At 45.9% G+C, this 20,769-nt stretch overlaps 1 protein-coding gene across 10 annotated transcripts in view; it reads right to left on the bottom strand.

Annotated features, from left to right (window-relative positions):
• The window catches only part of SLC36A1 (solute carrier family 36 member 1), a 98,406-nt gene that overhangs the window by 30,011 nt on the left and 47,626 nt on the right, over positions 1-20,769 (bottom strand). For 9 of the 10 annotated variants that reach the window (XM_061424087.1, XM_061424090.1, XM_061424091.1 and 6 more), the window contains one exon: positions 8,279-12,725. The exons of the other annotated variant lie outside the window; for it this stretch is intronic. In XM_061424087.1, the coding sequence (XP_061280071.1) occupies positions 12,454-12,725 (272 nt within the window). In that variant the 3' untranslated portion in view covers positions 8,279-12,453. Of the gene's footprint in view, positions 1-8,278; positions 12,726-20,769 lie in introns of those variants that run through there. 10 annotated transcript variants of the gene reach the window in all.

The raw sequence follows: 20,769 nt of genomic DNA, 5'->3' as shown, positions 1-20,769 counted from the left end.
TCAGTACAGGAGATGTGGGTTTGATCCCTGGGTTGGAAAGATCTCCTGGAAGAGGGCATGCCAACCTACTCCAGTGTTCTTGCCTGGAGGATCCCCATAGACAGAGGAGCCTGGCAGGCTACAGTCCATGGGGTCAGAAAGAGTCAGACACAACTGAAGTGACTTAGCACGCATGCATTGAAAGTTCTGGCCAGTGCAGTAAGACAAAAGAAAAAAAGAAAAAAAAAAGGTATACAGATTGGAAAAGAAGTACAACTACTATTTGCAGACAACATGAACATCTGCATAGAAAATCCCAAGAATCTTACCAAAAACTCATAAAACTACAAAGTAAGGGCAGAAACATCACAAGACAGAATAATACTCATAAATGAATTTCATTTTTATATAATACAGATGTATGTGTGGAAACTGAAATAAAAAACACAGTACCACTTAATACTGCTCCAAAGAAAATTAAATAAATCTAACAAAACATTTACAAGATCTGGTAAATGGCTAAAATAGAAAATAACACCACCACCAAATGCTGGCAAAGATGCAAAAAAAAAAAAAAAAAAAAGCTAGATCATTCATATACTGCTGATGGAAAGGTAACATGGTACAGTCACTCTATAAACTCGTTTGGAAGATTCTTTTAAAACTAAAAACAGGCTTTCCATATAACCCAGCAATTGTACTTCTGACATACATCACAGAGAAATAACTTTTTTTCACAAAGAAACATACATAGATATTCACAGTAGCTTTATTTGTAAGAGCCAGACCTGGAAACTATGCAAATTTCCTTCAATAGGTAAATTGATAAACAACCTGTGGTATGTCCATACCATGGAATACTACTCAACAATGAAGAGGGACAACCGATTCATACATGCACCAACTTGAATGATCCTCAAGGAAATTACACTGAGTGAAAGAAGTCAAACTCACAAGGATACATAGAATATAATTACATTTATAGAACATTCTTTAAATAATATAATGACAGAGATGACGAACAAACAGATTAGTCATTACCAGGGGATAGCAGATGTTGGTAAGGTTCAGGATGTGGATGTGTCTACGAAGGTGTCAGGTGAGTGTATGTTCCTCGGTTCTGTCTCGTCACAACAAAGATTTGGAGTGACGGACATTAAAGCCCTTGGCTCGCCACAGCTCTCAGGTCTTGGACAGACCGTGTAATAGCTCTCAGACAAATCAGTGTTACAGCTCCATGTTACAGCTCTATTTTATTTAGAAAATAGCAGGAGAATCCATCCTTGAGGCTTGAGGGCATGCCAACCCAAAGATGAGAAGAGAGTGGGGGAGCGCACCAGCGTGCAGGAAAGATAGAGAGAGAGCGCTTTGGCTCCTCTTATTATATGTTTCTTCCTCCCCCTGGGCCTGCCCTATGTAAAGTGGGCTAGCCAGGGGTGCTGTTTGTTCTACCTGAGGTCCTCATTCCGGTCCTTGGACCTTCCTTGGACCTTTCTTTGTTCTATTTTCACGGGCTTTTCCCTTCCTTGTCTTTTAGCCACAGCCATCTTGGACTCCTGTTTCCTATTCTAACTACCTAGCCAAAGGGTAGCATGAAGGGGTCTTGTGGTAAAGGTACCGTTAAGCACCATGACCGTGGTGGAAAAAGCCACACGTGACTAAAACTGTTTAGCCACACACACACACGTACACAAGCATGCACACACACACAAATGAGTGCATTATAAATGGAGACACAAGAATGAGCTCCATGGATTGTGTCAATGTCAACTTCCTGGTTGTCATAATGTACTATTGAAGGAGGAAACAGAACAGGCTCTATCTTGAAAGCAGGACTCCATCTTGGGCCGGACTGTGGACTTTGAGCTATACGCCCAGTATCTATGGATACGACATACCAACTGGAAAACCAGGACCCCCGGAAGGAAGAGCCCCAGAGCTCTCCATCGCCTAAAAGAATACCCTAATTATCTGTGTGACGGAATAGAATCATACATTCTATTATGCTTATTGGGGAATGACCACAAGCCTATTGATAATTGTCCAGTGTTAACTAACTGGGTTTAAGGCACATGAATCACAGGTTGACTTTGATTGTATCTTTCTTTTTCCTTTGTTCAGACTAGTTTCAGGGAATTTGAGGAGGTAGGTTTGGACACGTACGCTTAGGGTATATAAAGTTTTCACAAAAACTGGTCAGGGTCCTTAGCTAAGAGGAGACTCTGCCTTGGGCCCGCCAGTGTAATAAACTGCACTCCACTCTCTGCATTGTCCTTCTGAGTGAGTTTGTTTCCCAGAACGCGTGGCTACAACTCTATAGTCTTGCAAGCTGTCAACATGGGAGAGATGGGGTGAAGGGTGCACTGGATTCCCCTATATATTTCTTTGTACCTTTCTGTGAACCTATAATCACTTCAAAATAAAAAGTTTAATCTTTTTAAAGACCAAAGTTCTAAAAATATTTTTAAATTTACTTTTATTTATTTGACTGTGCTGAGCCTTATTTGTGGCAGGCAGACGCTCAGCTGCAGCAGGTGGGATCTAGTTCCCTGACCAGGGATCAAAGCTGGGCCCCCTGCACTGGGAGCTCGAAGTCATGGCCACTGGACCACTAGGGAAGTCCCTAAAGACCAAATTTTAAAAGAAGAAAATTATTTGAATAAATACTCCATTCAAGAAGGTAGACCAGGGAACCAGGGAACTAAGGAATCAGGGAACCAAGCAAAGAAGGAAAATGGTCAACTCGATGAAGAGGAAGGTGAAGGAGGAGAAGAGGAGATGATGAAGATGCTGGTTACATCAAGTAATGAAACCAAGAAACGGAAAGCAGGTTTGTGACTGCTGCTAGGGAATGAACTACGAATGTGCACTACAACATGGATGGATTTTGACAGCATTATATAAAATGAAAGAAGCCAGAAAGGTCACCTATTGTTTGGTTCCATTTATATAAAGTATCCAGAATAGGAAAGTCCCATAGAGACAGAAAGCAGATTAGTAGTTGCCAGGGATAGGAGGAAGCAGTGTTTAATCACATTTTCTATTTTCTGCACTTTATGATGCTTTGACTTCTTGGGCTCTTTGTGGACCCAGAGACCGATTGCCCCTCCCAGAGTCAGCTGATTTCTAGAGACAGCAAACAGCCTGCCTGAGGACATCCCTTTGATATGCAAATCAACCAATCCAGAGTGCAATTCCCAACCCAACTCATCTTATCAGTATGGAACACAGTCCCCACCCTAAATCACTCCAGGAGTTATGGACAACTAGAGACCACCTTTACAGCCCAGGCTGCTCAAAGTGTTTACCTACCTAACCTCAAATTTGCTCATTTGATGTTAACCCTGCCCTGCCTCGCCTTTCCCACAAAAATCACCCTAAAGGCTCCCACGCACGCCTCTGTTTCTCTTCTGCCTCCTGATCACCCCTGGCACTTTTCTGTGTGGCTCTGCCTCCTGTTTCCATGGATCTGTGAGTATAAAAACTTCATCCTGAAACTTTCCTGGTGGCCCAGTGGTTAAGACTCTGCACTTCCAATGCAGGGGGCACAGGTTTGATCCCTGGTCAGGGAACTAAAGTCCCTGACCATGCAGCCAAAAAATAAACAAACAAAATTTAAAAACTATCCTTCATGACAGTCCTGTTTCTGTGTACCTTACCATATCTAAGCAAAAAAATCCCATGTACATTTTAATTTTTTTAATTTATTTAATTGGAGGCTAATTACTTTACAATATTGTAGTGGTTTTTGCCATACATTGACATGAATCAGCCATGGGTGCACATGTGTCCCCCATCCTGAACGCCCATCCCACCTCCCTCCCCATTCCATCCCTCAGGGTCGTCCTAGTGCACTGGCCCTAAGCGCCCTGTCTCATGCATCAAACCTGGACTGGCGATCTGTTTCACATATAGTAATATATATGTTTCAACGCTGTTCTCTCAAATCATCCCACCCTCGCCTTCTCCCACAGAGTCCAAAAGTGTGTTATCTCCATGTCTCTTTTGCTGTCTCACATCATTCTCACCATGTGAGACATGACCATGTCTCACATGGTCATTGTTACCATCTTTCTAAATTCCATATATATGCATTAATATACTGTATTGGTGTTTTCCTGACTTACTTCACTCTGTATAATAGGCTCCAGTTTCATCCACTTCATTAGACCTGATTCAAATGTATTCTTTTTAATAGCTGAGTAATATCCCATTGTGTATATGTACCACAGCTTTCTTATCCATTTGTCTGCTGATGGACATGTAGGTTGCTTCCATGTCCTGGCTATTGTAAACAGTGCTGCAGTGAACATTGGGGTACACGTGTCTCTTTCAATTCTGGTTTCCTCAGGGTGTATGCGCAGCAATGGGATTGCTGGGTGGTATGGCAGTTCTCAGAGAAGGCAATAGCACCCCGCTCCAGTGTTCTTGCCTGGAGAATCCCAGGGATGGGGGAGCCTGGTGGGCTGCCGTCCATGGGGTCGCACAAAGTCGGACACGACTAAAGCGACTTAGCGGCAGCAGCAGCAGCAGCATGGCAGTTCTATTTCCAGTTTTTTAAGGAATCTCCACATTGTTATCCATAGTGGCTGTACTAATTTGCATTCCCACCAACAGTGTAAGAGGGTTCCCCTTTCTCTGCACCCTCTCCAGGATTTATTGTTTGTAGACTTTTTGATGGCAGCCATTCTGACCTATGTACATTTTAAAATGGCATGCAGGGATGGGATAGAAAGTGTTTAAAGCGTATATGGTTGCCATTTGGGGTGATAAAAATATTCTGGAGTTAGGTACTAGTAATAGCTGCACAACACTGTGAATGTGCTAATTGTCTCTAATGGTAAATTTTATTCTGTATTTCTGCATTTTGCATTTCCACATAGACAATCATGTTGTTTATGAATAAAAAGTTTTAATTAAAAAAAAAAAAGACCAATAGCAAAAAGACCTAGAAAAAGATGCACATCAGTAGTGGTTAGGCAAATGCAAATTAAAATCACAATGAGGTACCACTACACACCCATTAAGATGGGTAAAACTGAAAAAACTGCAATATGAAGTATTGGGAGGAATGAGGAGCAAGTGGAACTTCCATAAATTGTTGGTAAGAATCCAAAATGGTATAGCCACTTTGGAAAACAAATTTCCAATTTCTTATAAAGTTGATATACACTGAATCATACAACCTCACAATTACATTCCAAGGTTTTTACCAAAGAGTAATAAATACAAATAGGAAAAGGAGTATGTCAAGGCTATATATTGTCATCCTGCTTATTTAACTTATATGCAGAGTACATCATGAGAAACACTGGGCTGGAAGAAGCACAAGCTGGAATCAAGATTGCCGGGAGAAATATCAATAACCTCAGATATGCAGATGACACTACCCTTATGGCAGAAAGTGAAGAACTAAAGAGTCTCTTGATGAAAGTGAAAGAGGAGAGTGAAAAACTTGGCTTAAAGCTCAACATTCAGAAAACTAAGATCATGGCATCCGGTCCTATCACTTCATTGCAAATGGATGGGGAAACAGTGGAAACAGTGTCAGACTTTATTTTTTGGGGCTCCAAAATCACTGCAGATGGTGATTACAGCCATGAAAGATGCTTACTCCTTGGAAGGAAAGTTATGACCAACATAGACAGCATATTAAAAAGCAGAGACATTACTTTGTCAACAAAGGTCTGTGTAGTCAAGGCTATTGTTTTTCCAGTAGTCATATATGGATGTGAGAGTTGGACTATAAATAAAGCTGAGTGCTGAAGAATTGATGCTTTTGAACTGTGGTGTTGGAGAAGACTCTTAAGAGTCCCTTGGACTGCAAGGAGATCCAACCAATCCATCCTAAAGGAGGTCAGTCCTGGGTGTTCATTGCAAGGACTGATGTTGAAGCTGAAATTCCAGTACTTTGGCCACTTGATGCAAAGAGCTGACTCATTTGAAAAGACCCTGATGCTGGGAAAGATTGAGGGCAGGAGGAGAAGGGGATGACAGAGGATGAGATGGTTAGATGGCATCACCGACTCAATGGACATGAGTTTGGGTAAACTCCAGGAGTTGGTGATAGACAGGGAGACCTGGCGGGCTTCGGTAGCAAAGAGTCGGACACAACTGTGCGACTGAACTGAACTGAACTGAATAAATACATGTGGCCACACAAGGATCTGGGCATGAATATTCATAGCAGCTTTATTCAGAACACCCAAAACTGGAAGCAACCCAAATGTCCAACAACTGGAGAATGAATAAATAAACTATGGTTCAACCACACAACAGAGTATCATTTTGAAATAAAAACAAACTCCTGACATGTCACAACATTAAGTATAAAAAGCATTATGCAAAGTGAAAGAAGCCAGACAGAAGGGACAACATGTAACGTTCCATATACATGACATTCTAGAAAAAGCAAAACTAGAGACAGAAAAGTTAGATGTGTTGTTCCCAAGGGCGAGTGGCATGGGGATGGGACTGATAGCAAAGGGACACAGGGACCTGTAGGGGTAAAGGAAACATTCTGTATCTTCACTGAAACGGTGGTCAGATGACTGCATGCATTTGCCCAAGCTCATCAAGTTGCGTACTTAAAAAAAAGTGACTTTTATCATATGTAAATTATATCCCTATTTACTCTCCCAAAGGTGGGAGGATATCAGTGGCCAAGGATCTAAAGGGTACTGGCTGAAGACACACAGTTTCTTGGCACACATCTGCAATGGGCTGGGTCTGAGGAAACCAACCTACTTAGCAAAAAGCCCTGGCTAGATCTAGGGTCCAAATCCAGTTCCTGTCACTCAGCTTATGTCTGTGTGAGTGCAGTGGGCTGACCTTGAGGGCCTTCGTTACCTGGAAGGAGGGATTATGGCCATTATGTATGGATATGAACAGGAATAAAAACATGAACAGTCTAAGAAGGGCTGAATGCTCTGCCTGAAGCCAGTGAGCAAGACAAGATTATAATGAATGAACACAGAACCAAAAATACAAGTAAAACAGCTCCTCTCCAAATCTTGGTTTTCTTCAATTCAGCTAATACTTTATGTTTCATGAGCCCCTCATGCCAGGTACCATGTAGCATTCTCTCTAAGCCTCTCAACAGTCCCTAAGGGTGGCCCTCCCACCTGAGGCTGCAACAAGTAGGGCGAGGCAGCCAGCGCCTTAGGAAAGAGCTTGGGTTCTGCAACCACAAGGCTTGTGTAAGTATCCCAACTCTGTCCCTTGCTGGCCGCTGTCCTGGAACAGTCACTGAATGCCTTTGAGCCCCTCAGGTCCAGTAATAACACTGATCACAGAAAACAGTCATGTTTCCCCACCTTCCTCCATAAGTGTTGTGCCTCAACAGTGCTCCTTGAGGGCTCTGCTTTTAGAGAAGTCTAATCTAGTAGCCAACGATTAGTTTTCAGATCGTCTTAGGGGCAGCTTGGATGGCCTTGCTTTTCCTCTGCAATGTGACAAAAAAGGAAGGGGAGTCATCTCTTCCATGTCCTGACATCTATCTCATCACTTCAAGAAAGGTGGGGGTAATACAAGTATTACCTCTTGTATCAGTCAGGGTTCTTCAGAGAAGCAGGACAAGTAAGATGGAGATGTACACACATGAAAACATATGGGAGGTGGTGGGGGGCGGAGAGAGGAGGAGACAAGACACACACACACAGACGGGCATTTCAAGAACACGTGTGATCGTGCAGGCTGGCAAGTTCAGAATGTACATGGCCAGCTGGTGATTAGAAACTCTTGGGCAGGAGTCAATGCTGTAGTCTTGAGGCAAAATTTTTTCTTTCTCAGTGAAACAACCTCCATTACGCTCTTGAGGCTCTTCAGCTGATTGGATGAAGCCCACACACATTTTGAGGATTATCTTTTTATTTAAAAGCAACTGACTGTGGACATTAACCACAACTACAAAATGCCTTCACAGCAACACCTAGGTTAGTGTTTAACTGAATAACTGGGTTATTCAATATAATCGCCCAACCACCTTGACACTGAAAACCATCACGCCTGTCCTGGGTGGTCCTCTGACATGCACAGAGGGGGCTAAGAATTCCTACGCAAGCTTTCAAGAGAAGCAGGAGTAGACTTAGGAAGAGCAGGATTGTCTAACAGAAAAGTAACTACCTGCCCTTTCTCAGGGACTCTCCATCCATAGGTGGGTCTGCTGTTCACACTACTCCCCTAGATGAGTTCTGTGACATAAACCAAGAAACATTTTGACCTAAGATCCAGTAAAGGGATCTGAGTGATCGGGGGAAAAAAAAGAGACAGAGAGAAAACGAAGACACAGACTCCAAGCTCTCAAAAATAAAAAATAAAGCTCATTTATTAAGGAAAAGTTTAACACATGATCCGTGTGCAGAACCCAAAACAAAATCTTCATGAGTCCCTGCATGACCCACATTTCTACACGTACCATTCAGAACGTACACATGCACACAGGCACATGACATACACGGGACTGTCTAGTTATCAAGACCCGCTGGATGGCAGTTTTTCATTTTCCTCTTGGTCACACATCCACTAACATGGTTTACAACAGAGTCACATAATTTTATTGTTCAGTAAATTTCAGTAAAACAAAACCACTTCCACAGCATCACCTTGATTGAAACAAAAGAACATGGCTGACAGCAGGCAACTTCACCATTACTCCCCACCGCGACTCTGGTAACCTCAGCTCAGCACCATTTATGTCCCCTGGCCAGGGAAAGACCCGGGGATTAAAGGACAGGGAAGAAATGTCACAGGCTGATGCCGTGAGTGCAAACAGCTTTGCAACTAGCAGGACTGTCTAAAAGTATTAACCATGATTTCAATATAAACCGTACTCTTTCCTTTCCTCTTAATGGTCTTGGAGATGCGTAATGTACCTTGGAAAATTAAATTCTAAGGCAGACTTGGAGCCGACTCCTGTACATCAAGTCAAGCCTTTTTAATTTTATTTCCACCAAGAAGCAGCTTTGTGTTCTGAGCTAGGTAGATGCCAGGGCTCACCTGAACATCCAATCAGCCATGAAATAAAACAAACTGATAAAGACTCCCTTGCAGTGAGTAGTGAATAAAGAGAGCTGTAAACAGACATAAATTGAGATTCTGCACTTCCAAAACACATGAGGCAAACACGTAGTGTTAAACAGAGATGATGTTCTACAATTTAGGAAGGGAGAGATTTGAGGGAAAAAAAAGCCAGGCAGGAGAACAAGGAGGGGGAAAAGATTTTCCTAACATACCTGTTTGGAGATCATCACTTTAAGACAACTTTGCAAACTGCAAAGTTTGCCTTTCGTGGGGGTAGAGGGTAAACGGTGAGCATTATCAGCCAGTAAATCTGACTGGAAAGGTGACTGACGGAGGAGTTAAGCTGCAGGTTCTAGGCTAAGACACACCACACAGTCACATCCATCTGGCCAGGGTCTGTGCACATGAAGGGCTCTTAGCAGCACAACATAAATATAAATAATGCCACTTGTGAATGGTACAACTTCTAGAAAAAGTGACTAGAGGATGCCAGGTCACGCTGTTCCCAGCAAGAACCTGCATTTAAGGAGAGGTATACTGCCTGCAGGGAGTTGGAAACCTGCTCCTGATAGTGGCGTCTGCAGGAAGGAACAAGGGGCTCTGAGAAGCTACCTCTGGGCTGATGGAACCTGGGGCCGCCCTGGGGAGGCTGGAGAAGGACACAGAGTGAACAGCACTGGGCCAGAAAGCCCTATCGTTTACCTTTGGTCAGAAAGATGTGGCCCCACATCCCTGCAAGCCTTTGCTCTTTTGTTCCCTGATTGGTCTCCTACTTACGCTGGGGCTTCTTCACCAGAGACTAAAGCAGGGCCCAGGGAGAGGCTGCGAAGGAAGCAGGGAGGGAGCCCTGACTGAGAAGCCCCGTGGGCAGCAGACTAAGCTTCCCTGAGCTGGGCTCGCCAGCTGCTTCTGTAAAAGGAAGGGCTTCTTCCACTAAACCATCTGGCCAACCCTTTACTCGACAACTGACTGCTGTGCAACTGCACAAGCAGGAAGGTCCCCATGGCATCCACCTTGCCTGGGTCTCCTGAAGCAGCCATGTGATCAGGCTGCCCGAGAAGAAAAAGCACAGGAAGCTATCGAACAGGGCAAGGCCAGGCCAAGCTAGTTTCCTGAAGCCCCAAGGCTGCAGCAGTCTCTCCTACATACCAGGTCCCCTGGCAGGGGCCCTGAAGCAATAGACATGGGGCCAAAAGACCTCAGGATCGTGCTGTCCAGTTGTCAGGTCCCAGCATCCCAGACTGGGTCTCAAGAGCCGCCTGGACAGGACTGCCTCTAGCTGTGCCCTGAGCACACAGAAGCCTCCACCGTGGAAGCTGTGGGTGGGACACATGTCTGAGCCCTTAATAGTGGCCCACACCTTCTCGATGGAAACAAATACTCAGGACCGCTCTGGAAAGACTGCTGGAGCCTGGGCTTGCAAATGGGAGCTAAAGGTTCTTGAAGTTACACTTTGGTAACCAGAAGTTACTCAGAAGTTACTCAGAAAGGCTCCAGAGGGCAGGGCCACTGCTACCTCCAGTTAGAACCCTGGTCACATGAGCACCTGTGAGTGACCACCAAAGAGCTGAAAGAATGGGGGAAGTGTTCACTTTCCTAAGGGAGACCAGATCACCACTGACTGCATCTTCCTAAGTGAACAAATGATTAAGTAGGTCAGGTGTCACTGAATGAGAGAGTCTGGCTTTGGAACAGAAGAGAAAGAAAAAAGCTGGGGCTGTGAGGGTGGGTCCCAGCCCCCAAGAGCTTTGGTGAAACACAAAAAGTAAACCCCTGATAAAGGAGTGCTGCTCTCCCCACTTTCAGGTAAGAGGCTGGCAGGGGTGGAGGACAGCACGACCCTGTTACCTACACAGGAGCATGTGCGTGCACACACACACATACACAACTCAAGAGACGGAGATTCAGTGAACAGCCTTCTGTGATACCTGTCACACCAAGAGGGAAGAGGCAGCCGACAGTGCAATGGACATTTCCAAGCCTTCTCTGCAGTTTGTCCCCACACCTGATGGTTGACCTTGAGGTGAGTCAGCCCTGAGGCTGCCTCTTTTCTGATACCCAGGGAGGCATGCGGGGTTGGGGATAGAGGGACAAGGGCACGATTAGTGTTCAGAACACAGGAGACCGAAGTCCCAACCAAGTGGTTCCGTTAGAAGTCCAGATCCTGGAGGCAGCTTGGGGCTGGGTACTTTGCCCACCCGCCCTGTCCTCCAGGGCTTGTAAACAACCGAGCACCACATGTAGTGTCGGACCAGCTGCTGCAAACTCTGGGAACTGCCCTTCACACTGGCCTCATCTTCTCGTTCACAGCAAGAGTCGGGGTGTCCTCCTGGACGCTGCCGTGCCGTCTGTCCGTCAGGAGCTGAGGTGGGGAACAGGTCTGAATGCACAAAGCAGCTGTTTTCTAAGCCTCCTATGGAGAGAAACCCACCCCACATCGCCATTCTTCCCCTCCGCTTCGTGCAACATCTCCTGAGTCCTTCCTGCCTTCTCAGGAGGAAATCAGGTTGGTTGACGGGAGGCAAGGTCCGTGACTCCCCACAGAGGTCCGCACTTCGATGGTCCTGACTAAAAGCTCTGGGGTCCTCGGCCAAGGGTGCCAAGGGCCTCCGTAGACACCTCCTGGACTCAGTTTCCTCTCAGAGGGAGGAGTTGAGTGAGAGTTTACTGAGGAAGGAAAAAGTTGCAAATAGGCCCAGATCTAGAGACAGAATCTAAAAACAAAAGCTGGTTTTAAATAAAATATAAATATTTTCAATTTTGGCAGCACTTGATATCTTTCAGCAGTTCGAGCAACTAAGATAACAGTATCGTGACCCATGCGAGGAAACCGGAGAGGAGGTGGTGTTGCCAAGGGTCACGGCAAGCCAGAGAAAGGCCAAAACCTCTAGCTTTGGGGGCTGGTTTTCAACTACTAGGTAGGCTCCACTACTGGGCGGAGACTTGAATAGGCAGGAGAATACTGAGGTAAAATATTTGGGAGAGAGCTAAGAGGTGGGCTTGGCTTGATAAAGAGGGGCATGCCCACATTATTTCATCTAGGCTTGGCCCGGGCAAGGAGAAAACATGAGGTGACAGACACTGAAATTTTTAGATAAAGTGAATTGTGCAACAGGGATAATTTGGAGAGGTGGGTCAGAAGAAGAAAGGCAGGCAGTGAAGGGAGGAGGTGGGATCAGGGAAAAGAGGTGAAAAGTTCCGGGTTAAAATAAGTACAAATAAACAGAGATTGCGCTGCCGCTAGAGGTACCTCCCACGCAGCAGCGAATCTGCTGCCCACGCCCTACCCTGTCTTCATCCCTACCTGACCCAGGGTACCTAGGAGCCAGGTAGGGGTTCTCAGACAGCGACCTTACCTTCCCCCAGAGCCTGGACCCTGCCTGAGGCTCTGGAGCCAGGTGCTGGGGGAACACACAGGGTGGAGTGGGCTGGTGCAGGGACGCACCCAGCCTGCTATACAAAGGCACTGGTGGAGTTGATGAAGATGGGAGCGCTGCTTGGCTGGATCAGCTCATACAGGGTCAGACACGTCCCTACCACAAAGCCCACGAAACCCAGGATGCTGATCAGGGCGTCCTTGACAATGGTGATGGGGCTCATGCCCTCCGAGTAGTAGGTGGTGATCTCCAGGAGGGGCGGGATGATGAGGGCCAGGGCACTGCTGCTCACGGAACCCACCAGGGAGATGACCAGGTCCAGGCGGGGGATGAGGATGGCCAAAATGCCTGTGGGAGAGAGGACACGCCTGTTGAGGACCACCCAGAGCTGGGAGAGACCGCCTTACCATTCAGCAAATCTAGCAAGTCCGTCTCACAGAAGGGGGAGCTCCAAGGAAGCCAAAACATCATCCAGCTCAATTTCTCATTGCACAGATGAGAAAACTGATGCCTGGAGAGGTGGCATAACCCAGGACTCACTGCAAGGTAGGCAGAACTGGGATGGGAACCCAGATCTCCCAGCTTCTCCTGTCACAGTCTGTGACTTCCATCTTTCTGAGGAAAAGGAGCCAAATTACATCCCAGGGCAATCTGGTCCTACTAAAGGACAGTGAGTGGAGAGCAGAAAAAGAGGTAGACCTTTTCTGAGCGACTGCTCATCTTCTTACCCCTGAGGGTACCTCTGACACAAACCTCTCTACTTGAAAGACAAGAAATGAAATGGTGGGAATGGGGGGACCCTCCTTCTGAACAATCCCATGTAAGCCCCATGGCATAGAGCACTTTCACGCAGCAAAAAGCAGCAGATCTGTGTGCAGGCTGACCTCAAGAGCAAAGCCCCCCACGATGACTGCATTCCTGTGTCAGGACAAGCCGGTGGCTTCCAGACCTGACACTTAGCCCGGGTGTATGTGAAGAAGGTGCAGAGATGATAAAGATGAAATGAGGACTGCGTGAGGAAATGCCACAGCTTTCCATAGCACACCAACACCTGTACCACCAGCCAGCTAGTCAGACAGTGCTGTTTAAATCCAAGCAGAGGACTTACTCCATTGCCCACTGACCCTATGACTTCCCCTAACTCAGCTCTCCACTCGGGGGGCGGGTAGTGGTGAAGGCCAATGTTTCATAGGTTTATTGAGGATTATGGGCTCTGGAATTGGGCACTAGTGTTTGGACTCTGGCTCTGTCTTGAGTGACACATGGCTCTTTTCTACTCCCCAGTTTTCTTGTTGATGAGATGAAGATATAAAAGCTCCCGTGATGATCAAAGGAGGTTACAGAGGCACTTAACAAAAGGCCTGGTGTACACCAGGCACACAATACAGTTAATATTATCAGCAGTAGTGTATATTTCGTTGCTCATGGCAAGTGCACCGTTAACTCGCTAATAATCAAATTATTTTGATGAATCATCTTCCCCATTGCTGGGCTCCGGCCAGCAGCTCTGAGCATTGAGACAGTAATCCAGAGCACATCTATCTCCTCCCTGATCTCTATAAGAGACTCACACTGGACACAGTAGACTCACACTGCTAACTGCTGCTGAGGGTTTCAATTCTACATTCATTTCATAAAGCAGAAGCGAAGTCCAACTGCTCTGAGGAAGGCATCACAGTGGTGAGACGCCAGAACTTCTTAATCCTGTGCAGCCAACTGTACCCTCCAGATGGACTATTGGAATCAATTGCTGCTTCTTTGGGTGAGCACCAGATGAAAGCAGGGGCTACATTTAGAGGCCAGGTTTTAAGAGAAATACTCACTTTTTTGCCTGGAACACCACTCCATGCGGGAAGGCAAGAGGCAGGCTGGGAACCGGGATAAGCAGAGCCACGTCACCCGTCTCACATTCACTCACTCTGCAGTCGCGCCGTACAATAACGCCACTGTCACTAGCTATCCAAATCTGAATGAGCTCGGTCCCTCAGTCACACCAGCCACACTGCAAGGACTCAACTGCCACCTGTGCCTCCTGGCTACTATCCTGGACAGCACAGACCTGGAGCACTCCCATCATGCAGAACGTCTACTGTCTAGCAGACAGCACTGGGAAACAAGCACTCGCTGAGCTGAATTCGCCTCTGCTCCATAGGTACAGACCTCCACAACATTATTATGGTCTCCGCGGAAAGATAGCCCTGAAGAATTTACATGATAGAAAGTGACAGAACTGGAACTAGGGCCTCAAGCACCTGATTCAGTAACATTATAGACCCAAAGATCAAGAAAATACAGAATGGTATGAGCAGGAGGAGGGAGAACAGGGGATCTGGCTGATCAGCAGAAAGATCCTGTCTGTGAAGAACTGAGGGGTTCAGATACCAGATTAGCTTTCCCAGAGACACACCACAATCATGAGGTAGAAAATCCAGTACAGGTCAGCCATGACCCCTCTCTGCTTTTCAGAGGACTCCAGACAAGGATTTTGAAGCCTGGTAACAAAAGGAGGTACAAGGAAAATGAGTTTCAGATCTGCCTATGCTGCCCAGGGTTTTACAACCCCAGGGCAATCCCTTCCTCTTTCTTTCTTCTACATTCAACCTTCATGGCAATTATCTCTGAATACCCTCACTGTTCTGAAGCCTTCAGAGTCTACCAAAGGTATAAGCTTTTAACTTGTTCTGCAAGTTTAAAATAGTCTGTTTCAGCCTTCAGCTATTTCTAAATAGAGTTGATGATGGCCCTCAAACCGTCAGGGTTGAGTTTGGAGGAAAGTTGGAAGTGTTTGTAGGTTGATGACAAAATGATGCTCTCATCACAGAAAACCTAAGACAACAAGAGCTGATCTGCTGTGTGACCTGGAGTAAGACACTTGCCCTCTCTGGGGTCTGGATCTCTTTGCCTAATGTTTAACCACACAGTGGTGGCTCCAGATGTTTCAGTTCAGGTGAGCAATGGGATGGAAACAGCTGAGGCAGTCATCAGATCTGGGCCTTGGAAAGGCTGGTATAAGGGTGTGGTTAAGGGTCGGGACTCAAAATCTAGTTAAGTAACTGACAGTTACTTAACCTAGTTAAGACATCTTCCCTACTGCTAAATAGGGATGGTCAAATGAGATCATTCAGGTAAAGAACTTGGAGTACTACACACATAACAAAGGCCTCATAAATGTTAGCTAACAGCATTATCCATCCCTGCTCAGGAGCAGGCTGCGTGTGACCTGGGGTGTGGAATCAGCTCCCATTCTGAGCCTAACTTCATTTACCCATGGAGTAAGGTGACTTCATTAACACTGGATAACTTGCATTGCACTTGACTCTGAAATTTTAAGCAACTGCACAATGCAGATTTAGTCACTTGGGAATGTGTTCTGGAATATGTCCCTCAATTCACTGTCTGGGAAGTACCATGTGCTGCTCCAGAGTGATACAGCTGACTCACAGGATTCCATCTTAGAAGACATGGTCGGGCCAAAAATGTAACTTCTAGCCCCCCTGCCCCCGACTAGGGCTTCCCTGGTGGCTCAGTTGGTAACAAATCCGTCTGCAATGCAGGAGACCCAGGTTCAATCCCTGGGTTGGGAAGATCCCCTGGAGAAGGAAAGGGCAACCTACTCCAGTATTCTTGCCTGGAGAATTCAATGGACAGAGAAGCCTGGTGGGCTACAGTCCATGGTGTCACAAAGAGTCAGACATGACTCGGCTACTAAACCACCGAGTCGCTCTGGTTTTGTACTATAAAAGGAAGTGTGAGTTATTCCTCCTGGTCCCCGGGATGCTCCAACCACTGAAGAGAAAGCAGGCGTTTATGCTGAGACAATAAGTCCCTGGAGGAGACAAGTCAGAGGACCTGCCTGGCCCCTCCCAGTGCTGAGGGTCTGTCCTCTCCTTTCCTCTTGCGTACTAGCCTGGAGGACAGATGGGTACTTCATGATATGAGCTAAATGGAGTCATGTGCTCCACTCTGATAAGAATTAAGTGAAAACAGAAAGAAACAGAAGCTTGCGAGATCAGAATCTTTTCTCAGACTGGATGGAAATGTTCCATTTCATCATGACTTTAAAATAGCAACCTGAAAACTTGTTCTTGACTTGACTACTGATATACAAGATAAGTATGTTTAACACAAATGTCTTTAATAGAGGTATTTTTTAAAGGGCAAAACTTTAAAAAGCCAGGACCGCAGGGCTGCAAAGGGAGGACCCTCTTCCTGTCCTAGCTTGACCAGATACACAGTTGAACCCTAAATGCAGCCCGACACTGGAGAAATATAATGAGGGGAGAAGGCAGGAAGAATGAACTTCCCATTAGTTAATATGCTGGGGGAGGAGGAAGGGAGAGGGACCCAAACGGAGGACCTAATAACCAAGGCCTCTGTTTACCAAACACCAGGCAAACTCAGTTCAATTCAGTCGCTCAGTCATGTCCAACTCCTTGCGACCCCATGGACTGCAGAACACCAGGCTTCCCTGTCCAGGCAAACTAGATTTCACTAATTCCAGAGATGGGAATCAGGTACTCAGGAAAGATATGGGAGCAACTAAAACCTCTTCTAACACTGAATGTCTTTACTCCATGAGTTAAAGCCCTTAAGAAAGAGAAATCCAAGAAGGCAGATACCTGAGGAAGCAGCCAACTGGGAACCCCCTCTCCCTGTGCTGTGCTGTGCTTAGTTGCTCAGCTGTGTCTGACTCTGCAATCTCATGGACTATAGCCCACCAGACTTCTCTGCCAATGGGAATTCTCCTGGCAAGATTACTGGAGTGGGTTGCCATGCCCTCCTCCAGGAACCCTCTCCCTACTGCCCCACAGAAAGAGCATCTCACACAAAGAAGGTCAAAGACAGCCCTCTCCCCACTGGCAGTTCCCCAGCCCCCTGCAGCAGCCTAGCTATGACATGAACAGCTTCGCTGTTGCCCTGAGGACGAGCAGATCACATGATTAGTCAAGAGGGCTCCAATGGTATTGCAAAACATCTTCCTTTTGGGTTAAGAGACACTGAAAACGTGATCTTTTAACTGCTGAAGCAGCAGGAGGCCAACGGCCATGTTCAGAGAAGGAACTGACTGGAATTCTGAGCCTGTGGTTTTAGACCACAACAGAAAGAGCTGACTTACGCACAGAGCAGAGAAAGCGCTTAAGAGACAAACACGCTGACAGAAAGCCCTTGGACACTTACAGCTCCTGTGTCCAGAAGTGCTTACTGCTGTTTATCACCATTAGTGTAGATGAAGCTCATCTGTGTGACTCTCAAACGGCTAGAAATCTGTCTTTAAAATTAATAACAGTCTTGGACAGAATGTATAATTTCCTTTAGTGGGAGCATAAATTTTAAAAACAATACAAAAACAAGGGAAACCACCTACATGTCCACTGTTAAAGGAGTAGTTTCGTAAACATGACCTACCGATACAATGGAATATCATGCAGTCATAAAAAGTATTTCCAAAGATATGCACAGTCATGAGACAATTTTAAACCAAATGCCAAAGACAAAGTCACATGTATATGAGGACTGCAATTATTTATAAAAAGCGCCCATGGGGATTAACACAGAAGATAAAATGCAAAAAAGTTATTTTAAGTCACTAGGATATTGGGAATTTCTTTTTCACTTACTCTAGATCTAGACAATCTTCAAACGCTTTTATTACATTAACTTTTTTTGGAGTAATATTTTGGTAGGAATTTAAAATCAAGCTCAAAGTACTAGTGCAGAATGACAGAGTTTTAGACATGAAGTGAGGGGATCCCTTTCACATCTTACAAATGAAGAAACTGAGGCCTCATGACCGAGCCCGTGGTGGAGATTGGGGCTCAGAGCACAGTTAGTGCTGCTGCTCTCTTTCTTTGTAGCTGCAAGACCGAGATGTGTGGGAGGCCAAAAGGGGTGGAGAAAGCCGCTTTGTTTGGACCTGGAAGCTTCATCCTCTAAAGAGTCTGGCTGCTTGGACTGCTTTATATTCTAGGCTGATACATCTCCTAACTGAGATGGTTGTACTGCTATTCTGTCTTCAATAACAGGTTTATGACATTCTCATACCTAACTGAAATAAAATGTGTCATGTGGCAAATGCCACAGCAGATCAGTTCAAACCACTGGAGGACAGGTTAGCGCCTCAAGGAATCCAAAGAAACTACTCTTTGCGCATCTCTGGCCTCTTTCAGGTGGAGCAGCCTCTCCCAGCCTCTCCTACACAAGGTCTGGACATAAGGTGATCTGCTAGGTCTGCATGGCCAAACATATGGGCTGGAAGAAACTACTGTCCCATATAAAATTGTAACAAAATGAGCACCAATCTCTGACATGCATATTTTTCTTTCCTTTCCTCTCCAAAAGTGTGAAATACAGCATCAAAAAAGTAGACATGGTCATCTTTGGCAGATGGGGAAGAGTGGTTGAATTCTAAGTGGAAAAAAAAATAAGGCTGAACCAGATTTTCCTGCTTCCCTTGGGGATGGAGGGTGAGGAGGTGGAGAGAAAGTTGGGGAGAAAACAAGAAAATAGCCCAAACAGCAATAATACAAGCTGCCATTAAAATTTATGGGTGTAAATGAAAACAGTTACATCAAAGATCTAAAATCATATACCAATTAACCTTTGGCCAAAGGATCTGAAGTTACAAAGATACAAAAACAAAATGAACTTAGATAAATGCAATTAAGTTGGTGCTACAGTAAAATACTGCTCCCGAATCCCACAATAACTTCAAAGTCTGCAGGGAAGGCAAGAGAGGCTGAGCACTCAGAGATGAAGGGGTTGCACCCTTTAATAGGATGACGATGCAAGGTCAAGTCACAAGAGATCACAGGAGAAAGGGAAAACAACCCATTGCGCTTGAAGATCAAAAGCAGCTCGTATCCTCTGAGCGTCACACCGCAGAAGGGAGGTGAGACCCACAGACAGAGCCAGGGAAAGCGAAGTGAAAATCAAGAGGCATTTAAGGATAGCATGAGGTCTGTGAGTCAGGATTGCTGGATCCCGCGGGGTGCAGCGGAGAGGAACCTGGCAGGAAGCGAGACATATGCTACCGGAGGCTGAGCCAAACTTGAGAAGAAAATGGGGCGGTGAGAGGAGCCAGGGCCAGCTCAGCGCCCCAGCTCTTCCAGCAGGGACAACACATGTACACAGATAGCCTACTTTCTCTATAGTAACCACTCCGAAACAAAGCCCATTATTTGAGCTATCCCTATCCTTTCTTCTAGTATCCGTTGGACTCAAGAATCGGGGCCTTAGAGTTGACATTATGAACACCGTGCACATGGGTGCTGTCTCCTCAACACTCAGATCTAATTCCTCTGTAGAGGAAATACACATGCTTGATCAAAGCCTCCAGGGTTGCCGGCAAGAGACAACAGTAAAATCTAGGAGAGTACAAGCCTCTGATCTTATCACACATTCAGGTGCTTTACTGGAAAGTCAAAGCTGTACCCTGCACATTCCTTCCTTTCAATCACTTTGGGGCAGCAGTGGCCTCCAGGCAGTGGGCTGTTTTCCAGGCTGGTCTAAGGAGATAGCCCAAAGGGCTGTCCAGTGAAGAATATGAGAAGTCAGATTCCTGGTTGCCATCAGCTCTCTGGGGCTGGTGAAACCAAGGTGTGCACTCTGCTACCCAGGTCCAGCCTACAAGAACGCCTCAGCAGGAGAGCTGCGCAAGATTAAATAGGAAGGTCTTCAGGTCTCAGCTCCAGTGAGTTCCTTCCATGCAGACCTGGGACACTGAGCTTCCACCCACTGCCCTAGAAGTAACATCAGGAAGGCACCTGTAGGTGGCTGGGGGAGGGCCACCCTGGGATGGGCGCCAGTCTGCTCCCCACATCTACGTGGGTGGGAGGAAAGGATGACAGCCTCTTGCTTGCCCTGCTCTTGCTAACAGTCAACCAATGAAGTCATTTCAAACTTTCCAGACTATGAGCGCACGTTAGACAACTATCAAATCTTCATCCCTAAAACACTCCATTCTGGTCCAATGAACAAATATCGTATATTAACACATACATGTGGAATCTAGAAAGATGGTACTGAGGAACCTGTCTGCAGGAAAGGAATGGGGATGCGGAAGTAAGAACAAACCTGTGGACACAGCTGGGCAGGGATAGAGTGGGACGAATGGAGACAGCAGCGTAGACATATGTACACCATCATGTGTAAAATAGCTGGTGAGGAGTTGCTATACAACACAGGGAGCCCAGCCTGGTGCTCTGTGATGACCTAGAGGGGTGGGGGGCGGGGGAGGGAGGCTCAAGAGGGAAGGGATACATATATAACTATGGTGGATTTGTATTGTTGCAACCAGAAACCAACACTAGGTTGTAAAACAACTTTCCTCCAATTAAAAAATAACTTAAAAAAAAAACTAATTAAAAGAAATATAGACCAGCTTTACTTCAAA

The sequence above is a fragment of the Bos javanicus genome, chromosome 7, assembly GCF_032452875.1.
Source record: "Bos javanicus breed banteng chromosome 7, ARS-OSU_banteng_1.0, whole genome shotgun sequence".
Classification (NCBI taxonomy): Eukaryota; Metazoa; Chordata; class Mammalia; order Artiodactyla; family Bovidae; genus Bos; species Bos javanicus.
The sequence above is the reverse complement of the archived record's forward strand: the minus strand, read 5'-3'. Positions and strand labels throughout refer to the sequence as shown.